The sequence below is a fragment of the Ovis canadensis genome, chromosome 9, assembly GCF_042477335.2.
Source record: "Ovis canadensis isolate MfBH-ARS-UI-01 breed Bighorn chromosome 9, ARS-UI_OviCan_v2, whole genome shotgun sequence".
Classification (NCBI taxonomy): Eukaryota; Metazoa; Chordata; class Mammalia; order Artiodactyla; family Bovidae; genus Ovis; species Ovis canadensis.
Window position 1 is genome coordinate 55114916 of NC_091253.1, and position 24406 is coordinate 55139321.

At 40.0% G+C, this 24406-nt stretch overlaps 1 protein-coding gene across 3 annotated transcripts in view; it reads left to right on the forward strand.

Moving 5' to 3' along the window:
- Window positions 1–24406, forward strand: part of PREX2 (phosphatidylinositol-3,4,5-trisphosphate dependent Rac exchange factor 2) — a 303487-nt gene that overhangs the window by 63128 nt on the left and 215953 nt on the right. For all 3 annotated transcript variants that reach the window (XR_011259007.1, XM_069600206.1, XM_069600207.1), the window contains exons 2-4: window positions 14496–14567; window positions 17811–17933; window positions 20218–20322. Coding sequence is in view for 2 of the 3 variants with exons in the window: in XM_069600206.1 (XP_069456307.1) it covers window positions 14496–14567; window positions 17811–17933; window positions 20218–20322 (300 nt within the window). In the remaining variant the exon portion in view is untranslated. The remainder of the gene's footprint in view (window positions 1–14495; window positions 14568–17810; window positions 17934–20217; window positions 20323–24406) is intronic.

Genomic DNA, 24406 nt, shown 5'->3' on the forward strand with positions numbered 1-24406 from the left:
GTAGTTAGTGCACTGATCACCTGCTGACAAAGATAAATTCTTCCTCTGAAAACTCCTGAGGATCACAGTTCATCATGCTGCCTTTTGGGGTGCTGAAGGCAAATAGAAGACACCAAATAATGTTTTAATTATACTTAAATCCTGGGAAAGTTTCAGCCAAAGCAGTTTAAAAGATCTAGAGAATATGATGAAAAATTAGCTTTCCTTAGGCTCTCAGATAATGGTGATGTTCACTTTGAATTCATAGTTGTTCTGAAAAAGAGTAAAACATTGTTTGATTGGGAAATTGAGCAGGTTTTAAGAGGTCCTCAGTATCTTGCTGCTGCTGCTAAGTCGCTTCAGTAGTGTCTGACTCTGTGTGACCCCATAGATGGCAGCCCACCAGGCTCCCCCGCCCCTAGGACTCTCCAGGCAAGAACACTGGAGTGGGTTGCCATTTCCTTCTCCAATGCATGAAAGTGAAAAGTCAAAGTGAAGTCGCTCAGTCGTGTCCGACTCTTCGCGACCCCATGGACTGCAGCCTACCAGGCTCCTCTGTCCATGGGATTTTCCAGGCAAGAGCACTGGAGTGGGGTGCCATTGCCTTTTATGACACAACAAATCCTTTTGTGTCTGAATCATAAGAAAACAACATTCAAAAGGCTTTCACTAGGAGTCATGATACACTATTTAGGTACCATTGTTATTTCTTTAGGCATTTGAGTAAATCCAGGTGTGACATATAAAACATATATATATATATATATATATATATATATATATATATATATATATATATATATATTTGATGGTTTGTAGAGTGCTAGGTTCCCCCGAGCCTGGGGGGCTGTCATCTCTGGGGTTGCACAGAGTTGGACAGGACTGAGGCAACTTAGCAGCAGCAGCAGCAGAGTGCTAGGTGGGCTTCCCAGGTGGCACTAGTGGTAAAGTATCTGCCTGCTAAGGCAAGAATACACAGAAGAACTGTACAAAAAAGATCTTCACAACCCGGATAATTACGATGGTGTGATCACTCACCTAGAGCCAGACATCCTGGAATGTGAAGTCAAGTGGGCCTTAGAAAGCATCACTACGAACAAAGCTAGTGGAGGTGATGGAATTCCAGTTGACCTATTTCAAATCCTGAAAGATGATGCTGTGAAAGTGCTACACTCAATATGCCAACAAATTTGGACAACTCAGCAGTGGCCACAGGACTGGAAAAGGTCAGTTTTCATTCCAATCCCAAAGAAAGGCAATGCCAAAGAATGCTCAAACTACTGCACAATTGCATTCATCTCACATGCTAGTAAAGTAATGCTCAAAATTCTCCAAGCCAGGCTTTAGCAATATGTGAACCATGAACTTCCCGATGTTCAAGCTGATTTTAGAAAAGGCCGAGGAACCAGAGATCAAATTGCCAACATCTGCTGGATCATGGAAAAAGCAAGAGAGTTCCAGAAAAACATCTATTTCTGTTTTATTGACTATGCCAAAGCCTTTGACTCTGTAGATCACAATAAACTGTGGAAAATTCTTCAAGAAATGGGAATACCAGACCACCTGACCTGCTTCTTGAGAAACCAATATGCAGGTCAGGAAGCAGCAGTTAGAACTGGACATGGAACAACAGACTGGCTCCAAATAGGAAAAGCAGTACGGCAAGGCTGTATATTGTCACCCTGCTTATTTAACTTCTATGCAGAGTACATCATAAGAAACGCTGGACTGGAAGAAACACAAGCTGGAATCAAGATTGCCGGGAGAAATATCAATAACCTCAGATATGCAGATGACACCACCCTTATGGGAGAAAGTGAAGAGGAACTAAAAATCTTCTTGATGAAAGTGAAAGAGGAGAGCAAAAAAGTTGGCTTAAAGCTCAACATTCAGAAAAGGAAGATCATGGCATCTGGTCCCATCACTTCATGGCAAATAGATGGGGAAACAGTGGAAACAGTGTCAGACTTTATTTTGGGGGCTCCAAAATCACTGCAGATGGTGATTGCAGCCATGAAATTAAAAGACGCTTACTGCTTGGAAGAAAAGTTATGACCAACCTAGATAGCATATTGAAAAGCAGAGACATTACTTTGCCGACTAAGGTCCATCTAGTCAAGGCTATGGTTTTTCCAATAGTCATGTATGGATGTGAGAGTTGGACTGTGAAGAAGGCTGAGCACCAAAGAATTGATGCTTTTGAACTGTAGTGTTGGAGAAGACTCTTGAGAGTCCCTTGGACTGCAAGGAGATCCAACCAGTCCATTCTTAAGGAGATCAGCCCTGGGATTTCTTTGGAAGGACTGATGCTAAAGCTGAAACTCCAGTACTTTGGCCACCTCATGCGAAGAGTTGACTCATTGGAAAAGACTTTGATGCTGGGAGAGATTGGGGGCAGGAGGAGAAGGGGACGACAGAGGATGAGATGGCTGGATAGCATCACTGACTCAATGGACATGAATCTGAGTGAATTCAGGGAATTGATGATGGACAGGGAGGCTTGGCGTGCTGCGATTCATGGGGTCGCAAAGAGTCGGACACGACTGAGCGACTGAACTGATCTGAATGCAGGAGACTCAAGAGATGCTGGTTCAATCCCTGGGTCAGGAAGATTCCCTGGAGGAGGGCATGGCAACCCACTCCAGTATTCTTGCTTGGAGAATGCCATTGACAGAGAAGTCTGCTGGGCTACAGTCCATGGGATTGCAAAGAGTCAGACACAATTGAGTGACTTAGCATACACAGTGGCTGTACCATTTTGCATTCCCACCAGCACTGAATGAGAATTCCTGATTGCTCCACATTCTCACCAGCCTTTGATGTTGTCAGTATTTTGGATTTTGCCCTTCCTAATTAGCGTGTAGAGGTATCTTGTTTTGATTTTCAGTTGCCAAATAACATAATATTCGATCAACTTTTCATATCCTTATCTGTCACCTACATATCTGCTTTAATGAGGTGTCTGTTCAGTACTTTTGCCCATTTTAAATAGGCTATTCATTTTTTGTCGAGTCTTAAGAGTTCTTTGTATATGTTGAGTAGCAGTCTTTTATCATAAAATGGTAAGAAGAGACATCCTTTGTTGTTCCTGATCTCAGTGGGAAAGCTTCTTGTTCCTTCTTTTAACAATTTAATCTTCTCTATCTATTGTAGTGCCTTCCTGCTCAGTCCTGTCTAACTCTTTGAGGCCCCTTGGACTGTAGCCCACCTGGCAGCTCTGTCCTTTGAGTTTTCCAGGCAAGAATACTGAATTTCCTTCTCCAGGAGATCTTCCCAACTCAGGGATTAAACCCAAGTCTCTTTTGTCTCCTGCATTGGCAGGAGGATTCTTTACCACTGAGCCACCTGGGAAGCCCCTTTATTGTGGTATAGTTGACTTAAAATATTACATTAGTTTCAGGTGTACAACATAATGATTCAGAATTTTTATATATTACACACCATCCAAAGTTATCATAAGAAATTGATTATCCCCATGCTGTACATTATGTCCCTGTGACTTATTTAGTTCCTTTTAATCCTCTTCACCTGTCTTGACTTTTCCCCACTCCCCTCCCCTCTGTATCTGTGAGTCCTTTTCTGTTTTATTTGCTTGCTTTTAGAGAAAGCTTCTAGTTTCTCACCATTATGTATAATACTGGCTGTAAGTGTTTAAATACAAACTGTGGAAAATACTTCAAGAGGTGGGAAAACCAGACCACCTTACCTGCCTCCTGAGAAATCTGTATGCAGGTCAGGAAGCAACAAGTTAGAACTGGACATGGAACAGCAGACTGGTTCCAAATAGGAAAAGAAGTATGTCAAGGCTGTATATTGTCATCCTGCTTATTTAACTGCTATGCAGAGTACATCATGCAAAATGCCAGGCTGAATGAAGCACAAGCTGGAATCAAGATTGCTGGGAGAAATATCAATAACCTCAGATATGCAGATGACACCACCCTTATGGCAGAAAGCAAAGAATAACTAAAGAGCCTTTTGATGAAAGGGAAAGAGGAGAGTGAAAAAGTTTGCTTGAAACTCAACTTTCAGAAAACTAAGATCATGGGATCCGGTCCCATCTGTTCAGTTCAGTCGCTCAGTTGTGTCCAACTCTTTGCGACCCCATGAGCTGCAGCATGCCAGGCCTCTCTGTCCAATACCAACTCCCAGAGCCTACCCGAACTCATGTCCATTGAGTTGATGATGCCATCCAACCATCTCATCCTTTGTCGGCCCCTTCTCCTCCTGCCTTCAATCTTTCCCAGCATCAGGGTCTTTTGAAATGAGTCAGCTCTTCGCACCAGGTGGCCAAAGTATTGGAGTTTCAGCTTCAACATCAGGCCTTCCAATGAACACCCAGGTCTGATCTCCTTTAGGATGGACTGGTTGGATTTCCTTGCAGTCCAAGGGACTCTCAAGAGTCTTCTCCAACACCACAGTTCAAAAGCATCACTTCTTCTGCACTCAGCTTTCTTTATAGTCCAACTCTCACATCCATACATGGCAAATAGATGGGGAAACAGTGGAAACAGTGGCTGACTTAATTTTTTTGAGCTCCCAATCACCACAGATGGTGATTACAGGCATGAAATTAAAAGATGCTTACTCCCTGGAAGAAAAGCTATGACCAACCTAGACAGCATATTAAAAAGCAGAGACATTACTTTGCCAACAAAGATCTGTCTAGTCAAAGCTATGGTTTTTCCAGTAGTCATGTATGGCTATGAGAGTTGGACTGTGAAGAAAGCTGAGCACCGAAGAATGGATGCTTTTGAACTGTGGTGTTGAAGAAGACTCTTGAGAGTCCCTTGGACTACAAGGAGATGCAACCAGTCCATTCTAAAGGAGCTCAGTCCTAGGTGGTCTTTGGAAGGAATGATGCTAAAGCTGAAACTCCAATACTTTGGCCACCTGATGCGAAGAACTGACTAATTGGAAAAGACCCTGATGCTGGGAAGGATTGAAGGTGGGAGGAGAAGAGGACGACAGAGGATCAGATGGTTGGATGACATCGTCAACTCGATGGACACAAGTTTGAGCAAGCTGTGGGAGTTGGTGATAGATGGGGAGGCCTGATGTGCTTCAGTCCATGGGGTTGCAGAGTCAGACATAACTGATCAACTGAACTGAACTGAAGATTTTGAAAGACTTGAGAATGTTGAGGACATTCTCCTTTATTCTTAGTTTGCCAAGAGCATTTTTCGTAAATGGCTGTTAGATTTTGTCAGCCGCATCTTATGCATCTATTGATAGGATTATGTGTTTTTTCTTCTTATACTATTGATGGCTTACATTAATTGATTTTCGAATGTTGAACCAACTTTGCATACCTGGAATACTCCCATTTTCCAATGGTTTATAGTTTTTGCTTATACACTTTGGATTTTATTTGTTAAAATTTTGTTTAGGATTGTTGCATCTAGTTTATAAGTGATATTGGTGTCATTTTCCTGTGAGATCTTTGTCTGATCTTGATATTAGGGATGCTGACCTCACAGTACAAGTTAGGAGGTATTTCCTCTACTTCCGTCTTCTGAGAGAGACTCGGAAGAATTGATGTAATTCCTCCTTTAACTGTTTGATAGAATTCACCAGTGAACTTGTCCGGTCTGGTGCTTTGTATTTTAGAAGGTTTATAAGTATTGATTCAGTTCCTTTTATAGATAAAGTCCTATTCAAATTGTATTTCTTTTTGTGTGAATTCTGGCAGGTCATGACTGTTAAGGAATTGATCCATTTCATTTAAGTTATTGTTTGTGGTAGTAACATTATTCATAATATTCCTTTATTATCTTTTTAATGTCCATGCAATCTCTGTTGATGTCCCGTTTTTCATTTTTTATTAGCTTTATTTATTTTTGCAAAGAACCAGCTTCTGGTTTTGTTGAATTTTGGTGTTGATTTTATGTTTTAAATTTTGCTGATTTCTTCTCTAATGTTTATTATATTTTTTCCTCCTTTTGCTGACTTTGGATTATTTGCTCTTCTTTCCTAAGTGAAAGCTTAGATTATTGATTAAAATGTTTTCTAATGTATGCTTTCAATGCTATAAACTTATCTCTGAGTTCTTCTTTTGCTGCTTCTTACAAATTTTGATGAGTTGTATTTTCATTTTCTTCAAAATATTTTATATCTCTTGAGATTTCTTACTTGACCCATGTGTTATCTAGAAGTGTGTTGTTTAATATCCATGCGTTTTGGGCTTTTCTAACTAACTATTCTTGATTTTTAGTTTAATTAGTTCCATTGTGGTCAGATATTGTATGATATCTGTGTTTTTAGATGTGTTACAGTGTGTTTTATTGCCCAGAATATGATCTATTTTGGCTAGTTTTCCATGTGAGCTTGAGAAGAATGTACTTTCTGCTGTTGTTCAGTTCAGTTCAGTTTCAGTTCAGTCGCTCAGTCATGTCTGACTCTTTGCAACCCCATAGACTGCAGCACACCAGGCTTCCCTGTTCATCACTAACTCCCAGAGCTTGCTCAAACTCATGTCCATTGAATCGGTGATGCCATCCAGCCGTCTCCTCTGTTGTCCCCTTCTCCTCCTGCCTTCAATCTTTCCCAGCATCAGGGTATTTTCCAGTGGGTCAGCTCTTCGCATCAGGTGGCCAAAGTACTGGAGTTTCAGCTTCAGCCTCAGTCCTTCCAATGAACATTCAGGACTGATTTCCTTTAGGATTGAATGGTTGGATCTTCTTGCAGTCCAAGGGACTCTCAAGAGTCTTCTCCAGCACCACAGTTTGAAAGCATCAGTTCTTCGGTGCTCAGCCTTCTTTATGGTCCAACTCTCACATCTGTACATGACTACTGGAAAAAACCACAGCTTTGACTATATGGACCTTTGTTGGCAAAGTAATGTCTCTTCTTTTTAATATGCTCTCTAGGTTGGTCATAGCTGTTGCTGGATATAGTTATTTTATATCCAGCCAATTGATAATGCTGTCGAGTTCAGTTATATACTTACTGATTTTCTGCCTACTAGATATTTCCACTTCTGATTAAAAGTTAAGTCTCCAACAATGACTGTGGACTCATTTATTTTTTGTGGCAGTTCTATCATTTTTTGTCTCATGTATTTAGATGCTCTTGTTAGATACATACAGGTTAAGCATTGTTATGTCTTCTTGGAGAATTGACATCTTTATAATTATCTTTGAGAACTCTTCTTGCTTTTGAGGTCTGTTCTGTCAGAAAATAATATGGCTTCTCCCACTTTATTTTGGTTAATGTTAGCATGGTATATCTTTTACCATCCCTTGGCTCTCAATCTATGTGTGTTTTTATATTTATCATGGGTTTCTTTTTGATAACATATAGTTGGATCTTGTTTTTTGATCCATACAATAAAATGTGTTAATTGGAAGATATATATCGCTTGGTGAATTGCTATTAAAAAATCTACAACATCAAGCATGGATAAAAGGTCCCTTCATATTGCAGGATAGATCAATGGGTTTTAACATAGCAGAGTATAAGTTCACTGATATGATGTCATATTCCACATCATGACTACCTTTAAGAAACTATCACTTACTGAATTTTGATGTTGTTTTAAAGAAGAATATTCACAATGCAGTGAAAATATTCTAGAAATGAACATATTTCTTCCTTTTCCAACTCTGATTGAAAATGTTTCCAGGGATTCCCTGGTAAAGAATCCACCTACCAATGCAGGAGACATGGGTTCCATCCCTGATCTGGGAGGATCCCACATGTTGTGGAGCTGCTAAGCCTGTGTGCCACAACTACTGAGCCTGATTCCTAGAGCCTGGGAACTGAAACTTCTGAGCCCACATGCCACAACTGCTGAAGCCCGAGTTCCCTAGAGCCCATGTTGTGCAACAAGAGAACCCACTTCAATAAGAAGCCCATACACTGCAACTAGAGAGTAGCCCCCTCTCGTGGAAACTAGAGAAAAACCGGCACAGCAACAAAGACTCAGCCCAGCCAAAAATAAAAATAAATGAATAAATTTTAAAAATAAAATGTTTCCAAACAACGTATCACAACACATTGAAGCATATGAGAATCCAGTTGTCTTCTGTTAAGCCAGACATTAAAGAAATTTGCATGCCTATGAAACAGTACCATACTTCTCACTGAAATTTGTTAGGAAAAGATAGCTGTTTTTCTTAAAAGTATGTTAGATATGTTAACATATAATTGGTTTATAATTGTTAATTTAAAATAAATTTATACATGATTTTCTGGATAACAAATATTGAAATTTTTCTTAGTTTTAGTTTCTAACATATTAAATATTGATAGATATGTTACACAAATAAAAGCTCTTGGCAGTTTTCATTTTTAAGAATGTATAGGAGTCCAGAGGCTAAACTGTTTAAGAATCGCTGCTGAGAACAATGCCTGGCATGCAAATTAAATATAATATTGTAGCATTTTGTCTAGTAGTTAATAGTTATAATGCATGCATAATATGTATTTAAATTTACAGATATTAGCACCACAATATGCATGTCTGTTACTTTTTTCCATGGTAAAGGAAGGAGTCCTACTTCAAAATTGGAATCAGTGGGTCTTCAGGCAAAAATGAGATCCAGTGGAGTGGAAAATTTATGAAGGGTTCACCAAAGCATATTAAGGGAACATAAAATGTAACTTGGATGAATTGAACTCGTATTTTCTAGCTTAAAAAATATATACACTTCTTTGGTTCAAATCGACCTCCTTTTCTCAGCAAAACTTTAAATACTTTTAAACCTCTGTGTTTAAAAGCAGAGACATTACTTTGCCAACAAAGGTCCGTCTAGTCAAGGGTATGGTTTTTCCAGTGGTCATGTATGGATGTGAGAGTTGGACTGTGAAGAAAGCTGAACACTGAAGAATTGATGCTTTTGAACTGTGGTGTTGGAGAAGACTCTTGAGAGTCCCTTGGACTGCAAGGATATCCAGCCAGTCGTCCATTCTGAAGGAGATCAGCCCTGGGATTTCTTTGGAAGGAATGATGCTAAAGCTGAAACTCCATACTTTGGCCACCTCATGCGAAGAGTTGACTCATTGGAAAAAACTCTGATGCTGAGGGGGATTGGGGGCAGGAGGAGAAGGGGACGACAGAGGATGAGATGGCTGGATGGCATCACTGACTCAATGAACTCTGGGAGTTGGTGATGGACAGGGAGGCCCGGCGTGCTGCAATTCATGGGGTTGCAAAGAGTCGGACACGACTGAGCGCCTGAACTGAACTGAACGGAAGTGAAACCTCTGTGGCTACCAACTCCATTTTCTTATTCTCCATTTCTCCTGTACCCATTCCTTTGGTTGCGCCATGGTCAAGATCACCAGGGGCCCACCTTGTGTTGTCAAGTCACACATCTGTTTGTGCTTACCAGACTTCTCTGCACTGGTGAAGCAATTGCCCACTTCTTTCTTGAAACCCTCTCTCTGTTGGCTTTTGTGACACCACACTCTTCTGATTTTGCTCCTGCTTTCCTGTCTTCTGTGGTTTCTCTTCTTTCACTTGACTTCTAAATGTTAGAATGCTCTCAAGGTTCTGTCCTGGGGCCTTTTTCCTTCTCTTCCTACATATTTTCTCCAATGAACAGGAGCCAGCTGTCTCTTCTCTCTTCCTTGAGTTATAAGACTATCTTTGTCCCTGAGTTACATCTTTCTGCCAGTAGCACTCAACTTTTAAACTTCAGCTTCAATCTCCCTTTAGAAAAAAGATCAGTACAGCTGACTCCCTACTTGAGATCTCTACATAGTTGTCCAGTAGGCATCTCAAACTCAACATGGCTAAAACAAACTCTGATTCTCCAACTCCAACAACTACTCCCCCTTCTGACTTCTTTGTTCCAATCAAATGGTGCCACAGTCAACCAGGAGTTCACAGCAAACTCCAATGGCAAGCCTTTTTATTTTCTTAAAAAAAATTTTTTTTTTTACTTGGCTGTGTCGGATCTTAGTTGCAGCATGTGGAATCTAGTTTCCTGATCAGTGATCGAATCTGGGCCCCTGCATTGGGAGCATGGCGTCTTAGTCACTGGACCACCACAGAAGTGCCAAGCCCTTTCCATTTATTTAGAACTTTGTCTTTCTCTCAGGAAGACAAAACAAAACACTATCTTCCAAAGAATTTTGATGTTGTTATCTTAAGTTAAAGAGGTAAAGGGAAATATTTGGTCTTATTTTTTCCACCTATTTTCATGAAATGAGAATACATTTTCCCTGCAGTAGCGCAGCTGCTCTTAAAGCTTTCCCTTTTCACCTTCATATGTAAAATTTATACATCTCTATTCATATTGAATAGCCACATTTTCAAGGTGATGGGTTAATACTAAGATCATTCTGAATGCAGAATATTTATAGGAGTAATAAGGTTTAATGATTATATGATATGAAACTCAAATTGGCATCAGGTATCTGGAATTAAACGTGTGAACTGTTAAAATCTGTGTGACTTCAGAGTGTGATTTGTGTGTGCGTTACTGATGAAAAGAGGGAGAAAGACAAAAAAGGGAAAGATTATAATTTAGTACACTGAAATGATAAGATAAGCAAATGCATTCTGAGATAAAACTCGTCATGGACTTCACTTTTGAGCTGGTAGTGGCTCAGATGGACAGACAGGGATGAAGCTGGCATCTCCCTATTATATCTGAATGACTTTTCTTCCTTCTTTGGATGATGTGGTAGCAAATTTGTGACTTCTTTAGCTTTCTTTAACTAATGTATGGCATTTAATATATTTTACCAAACTCTTGTTGAGAGGAAAACAATGTGAAGCAAATTGAAGAGAAGATCAGGCATTCTGAAACTCTTCAAGTCTTATACACAATGAAAAGTTTGAGGACCACTGGCATTAAAGCCATTTTCTGGTCCTTATTTTCCTTATATTTGTATCAGATTGAAGATGATCTAATTCCAATGAGATTCTGAATCGCTGAGAATGAATGAATACAGAGATAAAACAACATACTAAATCTCATGTGTTTTTGTGACTAGAATATTAATGCTGCCTTGATTGACAGGAAAATAATGAAATACCCCAATTACCAAAGTTTGAAAGGACTCTGTAGATTCTGGTTATTAAAGTTTGATTCTGAAAACACATCATTTATCTTCGGAAAGGAAAACTTACACATTTTGTAGAAAATGTCATTTTTCATGATTTTGCCCTCTCAAGCAAGCGTCTAAATTCTGCCTTCACTGCTATATAAGATGAGGCTCTTGGGAAACATAAATGCTTGGTTAGAAATGCTAAGAAGTTCCAGGTTTTGTTTCACATGCAGTTAAACAAAAAGTTCCATATTGTCACGGAGGATAAGGAGATAAAAAGTCAGATAAAGATAGAGTTTACTTTATTAGGTTGTATGTTTTCTTTTGCCTCATAGTTTGACTCATTTTCACTATTCCTTTCTTTAATTTGCTGGTTTCAGAATGTGACTGAGTTTAGTTTATGATGATAAGATTTATAAATGTAGAGGTGAAGTTTAAGTTTTGCTTGCATGAGAGGTTCTGTTTCCTATGTGGTCAATATGAAATGTAAACTCGGTGGTCAGAGCATCATGCTGTTTTAAGAATAAATGGGAAGAGCTAAGGGGCATTTTTGATAAAGATATTGTTTAAAAAAAAACACCCTAAAATTGAAAATTAGGTTCAGTTCAGTTCAGTCCCTCAGTTGTGTCCGACTCTTTGCAACCCCATAAATCGCAGCACGCCAGGCCTCCCTGTCCATCACCATCTCCCAGAGTTCACTCAGACCCATATCCATCGAGTCAGTGATGCCATCCAGCCATCTCATCCTCTGTCGTCCCCTTCTCCTCCTGCCCCCAATCCCCCTCAGCATCAGAGTTTTTTCCAATGAGTCAACTCTTCGCATGAGGTGGCCAAAGTACTGGGGTTTCAGCTTTAGCGTCATTCCTTCCAAAGAAATCCCAGGGCTGATCTCCTTCAGAATGGACTGGTTGGACCTCCTTGCAGTCCAAGGGACTCTCAAGAGTCTTCTCCAACACCACAGTTCAAAAGCATCAATTCTTCGGTGCTCAGCCTTCTTCACAGTCCAACTCTCACATCCATACATGACCACTGGAAAAACCATACCCTTGACTAGACGGACCTTTGCTGGCAAAGTAATGTCACTGCTTTTGAATATGCTATCTAGGTTGGTCATAACTTTTCTTCCAAGGAGTAAGCATCTTTTAATTTCATGGCTGCAGTCACCATCTGCAATGATTTTGGAGCCCCCCAAAATAAAGTCTGACACTGTTTCCACTGTTTCCCCATCTATTTGCCATGAAGTGATGGAACCGGATGCCATGATCTTCATTTTCTGAATGTTGAGCTGTAAGCCAGCTTTTTCACTCTCCTCTTTCAACTTCATCAAGAGGCTCTTTAGTTCCTCTTCACTTTCTGCCATAAGGGTGGTGTCATCTGCATATCTGAGGTTATGGATATTTCTCCCGGCAATCTTGATTCCAGATTCTGCTTCTTCCATCCCAGCGTTTCTCATGATGTACTCTGCATATAAGTTAAATAAGGATTAACACTAATTAAAATGGGTATTAAAGCCAGAAAATTTGAAAATCTCTCTCCATTGCCAATTATACCTAACTTTAGATAGTATTTTAAAAGATTGTATTACAAATTTCTAATAAAAAAGTTAAGGTGACATCCAATACTTTCTTATTCATTTTATTTAATTCAGCTGAATTCTTACATTCAGATGAGGCTGTTAGTACTGATGTGGCTTTGAAGTTACGGAATCTGAAACGTGAACCCACTGAATCAGGAATCAAGATGGTGCTGAAGCTAAAGCTAGGAGTGAGATGCTGCAGTTCAGTTGTTTTATTTCTTTTAGATAGTTTTGTTTTTCTCTTTACACAAGTTCTGCAAAAGTTCTAACATGAACACAGCCAGATATTCTGGAAATAAGAAAGCATACAAAGGTCACTTTCCTACCACCTGGAAGTAATCACTGTTTGCATTTTAGTGTGTGCCATGTATTTTTCTTAGTATGAATGCACTCTGACATTATACATGTGTACACATGTATGTGATATGTATGCAAACATGCATATATATGTGAAAGTATGTATGTATGTGTACATCCAGTATGCTTAGTCATATTTTCACCAAACAATATTTTACAGATATCTGTTGTAGACAGACATATATATGTATATATACTTTTCATCTCATTCCACTTCTGATTACACTTTTTCTCAGTATTCTGTAGTTTGCATGTACCATAATATATTAAATGATCCCCTTAATGATGAGCTTTTAAGTTGTTTCCCCTGTTTTTAATTCTATAATCAATACATTGAAACCCCTTGTCTGAAAATTTTCTTAGGATAAATTCCAAGAGATAGAATTGCTGGGTTAAAGGAAACGCCCACTTAAAAATCTGAGATTTATACTAAGTTGTCCTCAGAAGTGTTGTGTCATTTTGTATTGTTATTAACAATGTCTTGAGGGTAATGATTTTGGAATATTATGAACAATCCTGTGTTTTGTTAATCTTTTAAATCTTTGTAAATATGGGATTCCCTGGTGGCTGAGACAGTCTCCAATGAGGGAGACTTGGGTTTGATCCCTGGGTTGGAAAGATCCCCTGGAGAACGGAATGGTAACCCACTCTGGTATTCTTGCCTGGAAAATTCCATAGACAGAGGAGCCTTGCACACTACAGACATTCTTACATTAATTTTCATTTGTTTGGTGGAGTATCTCCAGATTCCTTCCAGCTTCTGTGTGCCCTGACTTGGCAGGTAGTAGCTGGAGCTTTTAGGACAGATAAAGGAAGGAATGATCTTGCCTGGTCTCTAGGTAGTTAATGGACCTTGTTTTGAGGACCCAGACCAGATTTGCTGGATGGAAGTCATTTTTTTTTCCTTCTAAACATTTTTAAGGCCCAGTATAAATAACTCTTTTTTGTTTTCTTTGTAAAAATAATAGCTTATTTCATCACGGGCTTAATGACCACCAGGAAGAGTCTAGATCTTTGAAATACTAATGAACTTATTTGCCTACCATAGGGCTTTAGAGAGCTCTGAACCCGATCCCAGAAATACAAAAACTCGGGGCAGTCAGGAGAGGATGGGAAATTCTTCCATTCCTTCTTAAAAGTCTCTTTTTCTTTCTCCCTTCCTTCCTCACTCCCTCAATCTCTCTCACTTGTAAAGGGATCCCTTTAGAATTTCTGGCCCTTTTGTTTATATTAAAAGTCCCCTTTTGGCTAAATTTTGATCCTTTGTGCTTCACAAGACTTAGATGTTTAGGCAACATTTAACTCTGAGTATTTTACTGCAGAACTTTAAGATCTTGGTAAATACATTTAATTCATATCCACATGATCACTTTTGGCCCTGTCCCAAACTATAAAGGAAATATAATCCCCAGGTAGGAGAAACAAACAATGCACAAGGTTTCTGTCTTTTATTGATACAACAAAACTATTACACTTGATAGTTACTGCATTCTTATAAAAAAAAATAATTGATTCGGATCAACACTCAGTTACTTGGTTAACCCCATGTTGTCTTCATAATATCTTTTCTTGTTTCCTGCAGGCGTTCTTGCACCGGATGAACCAGTGCGCAGCATCGAAGCTTGACAAAAATGTGACAGAAGAAACTGTGAAGGTGAGGAGGTGCAGCTGACCCTTGACCCCAGCACATGGTCCCCTCAGATAAAATGTCACCCGTGGGATGTTACCTCAGGGCTTGTCCACTTCTCTCCAGTTCCAGTATAAGCTGTTTTTTTTTTTTTAAGTCTTTATTAAATTTGTTACAATATCATTTCTGGTTTATGGTTTTTTTTTTTTTTTTTTTTGCCACTAAGCATGTGAGATCTTAGCTCCCTGACCAGGAATCGAACCCTCACCACCTGCATTTAAAGAGCAAAGAGTTAACCACTGGAATGCCAGGGAGTTCAGTTCAGTCGCTCAGTCATGTCTGACTCTTTGCCACCCCATGGACTGCAGCACACCAGGCTTCCCTGTCCATCACCAACTCCCGGAGCTTACTGAAACTCATGTCCATCAAGTCGGTGAAGCCATCCAACCATTTTCATTCTCTGTCATCCCCTTCTCCTCTTGCCTTCAATCTCTCCCCACATCAGGGTCTTTTCTAATGAGTCAGTCTTCGCATCAGATGGCCAAAGTATTGGAGTTTCAGCTTCAGCATCAGTCCTTCCAATGAATATTCAGGACTGATTTCCTTTAGGATGGACTGGTTTGATCTCCTTGCAGTCCAAGGGACTCTCAAGAATCTTCTCCAGCAACCACAGTTCAAAAGCATCAATTCTTCGGTGCTCAACTTTCTTTATGGTCCAACTGTCACATCCATACATGACTACTGGTAAAACCATAGCTTTGACCAGATGGACCTTTGCTGGCAAAGTTTTGTCTCAATGAAACTATGAGCCATGCTGTGTAGGGCCACCCCACATGGACAGGTTATGGTGGAGAGTTCCGACAAAATGTGGTATACTGAAGAAGGGAATGGCAAACCATTTCAGTATCCTTGCCTTGAGAACCCCACAAACAGTACGAAAAGGCAAAAAGGTAGAAAAATGAAAGATAAACTCCTCAGGTTGTTAGGTGCCCAATATGCTACATATTGGGAGCAGCGGAGAAATAACTCCAGAAAGAATGAAGAGGTGGAGCCAAAGCAAAAACAACACTGAGTTGTGTAAGTGACTGGTGATGGAAATAAAATACGATGCTGTAAAGAACAGTATTGCTTAGGAACCTGGAACATTAGGTCCATGAAACAATGTAAATTAGAAGTGGTCAAACAGGAGATGGCAAGAATGAACATCGACATTTTAGGAATCAGTGAACTAAAATGGACTGGAATGGGTGAATTTAACTCAAATGACCATTATATCTACTACTGTGGGCAAGAATCCCTTAGAAGAAATGGAGTAGCCCTCATAGTCAACAAGAGTCCAAAATGCAGTACTTGGATGTAGTCTCAAAAATGACAGAATGATCTCTGTTCATTTCTAAGGCAAACCATTCAGTATCATGGTAATCCAAGTCTATGCCTCAACCAGTAATGCTGAAGAAGCTAAAGTTGAGTGGTTCCATGAAGACCTACAAGACCTTCTAGCACTAACATCCCCAAAATATGTCCTTTTCATTATAGGGGACTGGAATACAAAAGTAGGAGGTCAAGATACCTAGAGTAAAAGGCAAATTTGGCCTTGGAGTACAAAATAAAGCACGGCAAAGGCTAATAGAGTTTTGCCAAGAGAACTCACTGTTCATAGCAAACACCTTCTTTCAACAACATACGAGAAGACTCTACCCATGGACATCACCAGATGGTCAACACCAGAATCAGATTGATTATATACTTTGTAGCCAAGGATGGAGAAGCTCTGATACAGTCAGCTAAAACAAGACTGGCAGTTGACTGTGGCTCAGATCATGAACTCCTTATTGCCAAATTCATACTTAAATTGAAGAAAATAGGGATAACCACTAGACTTTTCAGGTATGCCCTAAATCAAATCCCTAACGATTATACAGTGGAAGTGACAAATTGATTCAAGAGATTAGATCTGCGAGACAGAGTGCCTGAAGAACTCTGGACGGAGGTTCATGACATTGTATAGGAGGCAGTGATCAAGGCCATCCCCAAGAAAAAGAAATGCAAAAATGCAAAATGATTGTTAGAGGAAGCCTTAGAAACAGCTGAGAAAAGAAGAGAAGCTAAAGGCAAAGGAGAAAAGGAAAGATATATCCATTTGAATTCAGAGTTCCAAAGAATAACAAGGAGAGGAATGCCAGGGAAGTATAAGCATAATGCCACAGAATAAGTTCTGTGCCAGGCACCTGTGTGGATGACAGCGAGAAAACAAGAAAATAGGATTTGGGAAAAGAAATGGAGGGTTATGAGGATGGTGTAGAAGATCGGAATTTTTTTTTTTTTTTTGCCAAGACCTTGGAAACGTTTGAAAGGAAGGAGAAAAATAACCTCAAGTCCCAAAACTTCCAAGTCTTTGAGGGGAAGGGAGTTGAACCGTGTGTGAGAGGATTACTGGAGGGGCCTGGAAGGCGGGATGTGGCTCATTGTGAATTCTAGGCTCTGACTCCTGAGGAGCAAATGATTTGGATGGTCCATTGGTGCAGAAAATGTCCGCACCATACCTTCAGCTCGCAAATGTATGAGCATTTCCTTTTAAACCATAGGGAAGGAAAATTGTGAAGAGTTTTGGGGAAAAAAGAGGGCGAAAGATAGTAAATGAGAATCATGCCATAGTTGTTACTACTCATTTATTTTTATTTATTTATTTTTTACTGCTCATTTAAACTGTACATGTAATTATTGATATCTATTTTGGATCCTAACTTGCTCTGTTATTTTACTGAAAATAAAAAGTCCCCATGAATTTTATAGGCATTTCTATTTCCCATTGAATTGAGTAATAACTTATCTGTTCTCCTTACCATGAAGTATTTTATTAATAGTTTGGGTGCTTTTAGTTGCAAGCAAAAGATTTCTGTTACTCACGGGAACATGACAATACTTTGATGCTCATAGCAATAACTTCTACGAGCAGAGAAGCCCTTCCTCTAAAGCCGGCCAGCAAGTCTGGTTTTCTACCTGCCGCCCACTGTCGTTTGTGGGATGGGACTGTCATGCTTGGATTCAGTCACTTGGGATTGTCCTGAGAACTTGGATCAGGTTTTCGGTGGTTTCCAGAATTGTGTGGGAGGGGAGCAGACGTCCAGACAGAATGGGTGCTCTGCCAGCCAGGTGGGTGGGAAAGGGCAGCTCTCCACCAGTGTTCTCAGTGTGGAGAGAAAATACTATATTCCCATAGGATTTTTTTCCCAACTTGCCTCACTATTGCATTTACACATTTATTTACAGATGCTGTTCTCAAACATTGAGGATATACTTGCAGTACATAAAGAATTCTTAAAGGTCGTGGAAGAGTGCTTACATCCAGAACCTAACGCTCAGCAAGAAGTGGGAACCTGCTTTCTTCAGTTTGTAGGATCAATTTCTGTTTATTTTAAAAGCTTTCCCCCCTAGCATTTAAGGTTTCCCTTTTGGCAGAGTAGTATGTGGGAATTCAGCGTTAGAAGTAAAATCTGACACCAAAAAAAGTTTGGGGTCTTTTAAGGCCAGTGAAATCTTCCACTTAGAGCCAAGAAAAGGGGAGGGGGCCTCGCATCATCCATTTTATTCAGTGCAGAATAAACAGGCTTTTCTTTTTTCCCAACGAGTTAGTTTTTCGCATCCGCTGTAGCTTTGAATTCTAATGAATATTCAGGCTGTTCATAATGAATGGATTTTTATGTTACTCTCAAACATGGAGCATTTCTCTTGAGGCAGAAAATCCTCACTCTTATAATGGTGCGATGAGCCTTGTGTTAGTCAAAATGTTCTCTTGTTCATTGACTTCTGACAAACCCGGAGATGAACAGACCTGGTCCCTCAAGGTACACACATGCTTGCATCTGAATTTTTCTCAGAGGCTTGTACGGAGGAGTGCAGAAGAAGAGCAAGCCAGTCAGTACTCAATTGTTTCAAATTAGATGTCATGCTTGTATGATCATTTTCATCTCTTTACACATGATAGCTGAAATTATTTATGCAGTCGATTTGCAAGGTAAGAAGCCACCTGTATAGTGAAAATTGTTTTCAGAACTAAAGGGCATTCATACTGACAAAAGAAAAGTATTGCCTCTATTTCTATCATTCTCCTGTTGCTAATTTTCAGAATACCCATTAGAATCCATTTATTTATCAAAATGCTATACGATTAGTGTTCTGTTTAAAAATCGTGTATGAGTATTTTGTCATTGAAATCCATTTTCATTTATTTTTTAATTTATAGATGGTCTTTTATAAAGTAATGATGTGTAGTTTCTAGATCTATATAGTGAGCAGACTCTGTACATGTAATTTTAAGTATCAGAAAATATTCTGTAAAAATAATTCTATGAAAGAGAGAGACTCCTTGAGCATAGGGAGATGACACTTTCCTTGGGTACAACTCTAAGTCACGTGTGTTTGTGTCCACTTAATCCAGACTGTTCCCCTTCATGAAAGAATGCAGATCTCCTGCCAGCTGGAGTGGTTGCTGGGTTACTGAGTCCTGGGTTGCACATGGGAATCTTGCTCCCTGACATCCATTTCCTCAGTAACACACTATGAATCTGTCAGCCACGAATTTAGCTGAACTCTTTCTGAAGTTTGTTTTCTTCTGGTTCATACCATCTCTTGAAATAAAGTCATTCAATCAATTTTCTGCTGGCTGTATAAAATAGCACTCAGTGTTTCTAAATGCATGTCTTAGAAATTTCAGAGGACACACTTCTCTTCTACTCTTTGATCACTACCTTTTCTGTGTCTTCCTCTTTTATTTGGACCGCTTTGATAGATATTAATCATCGTCACTTGTAGAAACCTTATAGATGGAAGAGAGCTTAGAGATCAGGGTGGTGTGACGTTTCTCCTTTTAGGAGAGTATTCTTTCTGTAGCACCTGTGAAGATTGTTCATCTTGCTTTTACTTGATCACTTTTAGTGGTAACTCTAATCGTTGGAAAAATCGCTATATTAATCCGGAATCTGCCTGTCACTGCCCATCATGGCCTTTGCAGTTTGCACCCAGTGGTCCTAGTTTTGTGTTTCGGAGCTACAAAGATTTGTAAATCGATTATAATAAATATGACAGCTATTTGAAAGTAGCTGCATTTCCTTACTTTTATATGCAAACAAGTCTCTCTGAGATGACCTTTCAGAAGTAACATCTTCAAGGTTTGTCATTATCTTAATTGCTTGTTGCTGAATATTGTCTGCTTTGTCAGTGCCCCTTTTAAACTGTCCAGATTGGTGCATGTGACCTGCAGGGCACTATGTCCTGTTCTTCTATGATCTGACACAAGCTTTTCCTTCCACCAGACTACATTCTTCCCTCTTCCTGCTGGGGAGTTGTAGATTCATCTCCCTGCTCTTGCCTAGGTATGATATCTTTTCTAAAGCTGTAACTGAACCCTCCCAGTGAAGCTAAATGCTCTCTTGTCTGTAATCTGCTACCACTTGGTTCATTTACCTTTTATTGTGTACATCATATTGGATTGTTATGAATATAAGTCTGTCCCCTTCCTAGATCCATCCCTTCATGGGTCAGAAGAAATAAACATATTCCTATATACACACAGTATGGCTCTTGAAATGTAGTAAACAATAATGTTTGTTCATAAACATCACCCTTCATGTTTCAAAATGGCTAATAAAATGACTCTAATGTATTCTTAAATTTACAGAAAGACAAGTTTCGCATCTATGATGAATATTGTAGTAATCATGAGAAGGCACAGAAATTGCTCTTTGAACTTAACAAAATAAGAACAATCCGGACATTTCTGCTGGTAAGTATATATTTATGTGTCACCATATGCTGTTATTTGTTGATAGGTCTACTGAGAGCCAAGGAATAGCATCAGGGTAGTGTTAGAACTGCTTGTGTGACATCTGTTTTTAACATATCCCTGCTAGGAAGCTAGAGAATCCTTTGAGAAATGTAAGAAGTGAGACTGTAAATCAACTGTACTTCAGTAAATGTATATAGTAATAAATTGAGTTGGCTGAAAAGTTTAAGTGTTTTCTGTTATATCATCTGGAAAAACCTGAATGAACTTTTTGGCCATTCTGATATATACTCTTAAAATCACACACACACACACACACACACACACACACACACACACACACAAATGAAATGAATGAAGAAAATGAAAAGAAGCGAGAGTTGGGAGAAGCTTGTTCACGGAGAAACACTGCCATGCCCCCTCCTGGTTGACGAGTTATGAGACCACAGGTTCTTAGTAAGAGAAGATGCTTATGCCAGAGTTCACCATTGCTTTTATATCCCTCCAGTCTCTAGAGTTTCATTTACTGCTGCTTAGAGAGCTCTAAGTAGGGCAGTGACAGGAAGGAAACACTTTGTGGGGATGGTAGAAAAGAATTTTCAAGACTGACCTTTCTTCTACATATATTCTTCATTCACCGTTCATAAAAAGAGAGAAATCTGTGTTTAATTTCTTTAGGATAGTACAAATAAATGCATATTTTGGCAGTTACTTAAACATCATAATTGCCAGTGAAAACCTCACTGTAAATAGAATTCAGTGATATTTTGGAGAGGCCATCTCCACCATCCGGTTTTAGAGCCTGGATCAGGCTCTAAAATAGGAAAAATAAAATGCCTGTTTACAACTCATTTCCACTCCCACTATTAGCTCTAGGCAGTCACCTATTTGTTCTCCATCTCTCTAGGTTTGCCTTTTCTGGAGATTTCATACAAATGGAATACAGTACAATACAGTCTTGTAATGCCTGGCTTCTTTTGCTGACTAAAATGATTTTGAGGTTCATCCTTGTTATGGCATGTATCCATACTCCATTCATTGTTATTGCTGAATAATATTCCATTGTGTTTTATTTATACATTTGCCAGTTTATGAATAACGGATCAACAATTGACTGTGGTAGTGGTGGGCCTTGAAGATCCTTGAAGTCATTTCGGAGAGAAAGATTTCTTAGTAAAGTCAGGATATGTCCAGTTTGGGCAGTTCTAATATTATGAATATTCATGTACAAGTCTGTGTGTGGATATACATTTTCATTCTCTTGGGTAAATACTTAGAGTAGAATTGCTGAGACAGGGTTTATGTTCAGGTCTTCTCTTTTATTAATAATTTGTCTAGGGAATACAATATGCATCTTAACTTAGGAAGTCTTGTTTCCCTGAGGCTGGTTATTATCTTTTTGTTTGTTTTGTTTTCAGTAACTTGCCTGGATTGAATCTGAGAATCTGTGTCTTTTGTATATGCAGCTGCTGCCGCCGACTTCCCTCAGTTTTTGTTTTATAACTTAGTTTTTCCTTTAGGCATCACTCCTCTGACTTTTTAACTTAGTGGTCAGTTGGGAATTTGTCAGAGGTAAATTGAACATCACGATCCATCTGATTTCTGGATCTGTGTGGGAGTGTGGGGGGACACATTCACAGAGCAGGCAGCTTCCAACTCAGACCTGGGTTCTTCTTCTTAAGGGGCCATCATCTCATTTCTTCTCTGCACGTACACAGTCTGACGTTTGCCCCAAGCAGGGCCGAAGTCTCAGGCTAGCATAATTGTGAGCGTTCCCATTTTTCTTAGGCAGTGTGCTACATTGCCAACGTTCCTGGGTGTGAGATTTTGCCCTCTGCAGTCCCCTCTGATAGCTGGTTTGCAGCCAGTGCTGCTGTGACTGGGCCACGATGCAGGATGAGCCTGTTTGGCGGGGGTGGGGAAGTGGGGGAAGAAAGGGAAGAGCCCAGGCAAGAATGCCACCAAGTCCTCTGTTCTTACCTGAAGTTCAGCAGTTTTTCATGAATAAACACTTCTCAATTTGTTGACTTCAGTTGATTTCCAGAGTCCTGAAATTGTTGTCCCCCCGCCCACAATTTAGTTTAGTATAACAGTTGTTTTGGGCTTCCCTGGTTGCTCAATGGTAAAAGAATCCTCCTGCAATGCAGGAGACACAGGAGGTGGTTTGATCCCTGGGTTGGGAAGATCCCCTGGAGGAGGGCATGGCAACCCACTCCAGTATTCTTGCCTGGAGAATCCCATGGACAGAGGGGCCTGGAGGGCTACAGTCCATAGGGTTGCAAAGAGTTGGACATGGCTGAAGTGACTTAGCATGCACACACACATCAGTTGTTTTGGGGAAAAGAATTTACCGATCTCTTCTCTCTGACATGGCCAGAGGAAGTTCCTGCACCTTTGGACTAATGGGGCTCCCTGTGAAGTCTCACAACTCTGCTATCCCCCTCAGGGCACTCTGTTCTCAGCAGAGCTGGGCCTCTGCTACATATCCAAAGTTCCAGAAGCTGCTGTTAGGAAGACCCTGGCTTTGCTAGTTCTTGCCTTGGCACCAAGTGGACACTAATTATCCGGATGACTTTAGGAAATTCACTACCTCTCTGGTGCCATTTTCCTTACTCATTAAATAGGGATAATAGCAATCACCCTTTGGAAAATATTAAGGGTTTACAGATATGGAATGATGATGTTATAATTTTGGGTACTTGCATATGCCATCACCTGAGTAAGTTTTTAGGATTGGCGGACTCTCTGGGGTGGCTCAGATGGTAAAGCATCTGTCTATGATGTGGGAGACGATCCCCTGGAGAAGTAAATGGCTATCCACTCCAGTACTATTGCCTGGAAAATCCCATGGATGGAGGAGCATGGCAGGCTACAGTCCGTGGGGGGTCACAAAGAGTCTGACACGACTGAGTGACTCCACTTTCCACTTTCTGGGAGCTTATTTAGGAAATATATTTTCTGTCTACATAAGTAGAGAGGTGACTCTCACAAGCCAGTCTAATAAAGACTTACTGTACAGCTCAGGGAACTCCACTTAGTTCTCCGTAATGACCTATATGGGAAAAGAATCTGAAAAAGAGTGGATCTGTGTATATGTATAATGGATTCACTTTGCTGTACAGCAGGAACTAACACAACATTGTAAATCAGCTATACTCCAATAAAGATTTTAAAAAGAAAAAATGACAACCAATCTCAGCTGTTAGGAAGGGAGTTTGTAGTCTATGTAGTACTAATGGATAAGAAAAGCAGGTTGCTGCTACTTAATCACTCAGTTGTGTCTGACTCTCTGTGGCCCCATGGACTGTAGCCCACCAGGCTCCCCTGTCCATGGAATTCTCCAGAAAAGAATACTGGAGCAGGTTGCCACTTCCTACTCCAGGGTATCTTCCTGACCCAGAGATTGAACACACGTCTCTTGTGTCTCCTTCATTGGCAAGTGAATTCTTTACCACTGAGCCACCTGGGAAGCCCCAGTAGCAAGTTAGACAGTCATAAGTTGCTTAGGGTGCTTTAGCCCAGGGCTAGGTACAGGAGGTGGCTGCATGTATAAGGAGTGTTCACTCTACGGGAACACCGAAACATCACTGGAAGTAGAATGGTATGTAGATATGTTATTAATACATAGGATTTCTCCAGGGATAGTACCATAACAGGTGGAAAGAGTTACTTTGATGACCTGATTGCAATAGGGGTTGAAATCCCCAAAGAACAGATTTGAATGGGACACTTATTTGCTGCTCTAAGGTTGCTGGTGAAGTGAGTCATGGACCTGGTTTTGCCCAGTTAGTTGCACAGATTGGAGCTGAACTCGATTGCTCAAGGCAGTGGGGGCAGGGGTGGGGTGGGTGGCATTGTTCTGTTTCCACCATTGTTCCTTTTATCTCCTTTCCTGCTCAGCACTCAGTCTCTCCTCTTGCTGAATGTAAGACTGTCTTTTAAAAGATAGTGGTATACAGGTCATTAAATTATCAGTATGATGCTTGAGGAGCCCTTTTCTTCCTTTGCTGAATATTTATTATCTGCTTTCTCTGTGCCAGTCACCATGATAGGTGCTGCAGAAACAGGTTTTGACACCAGTTTC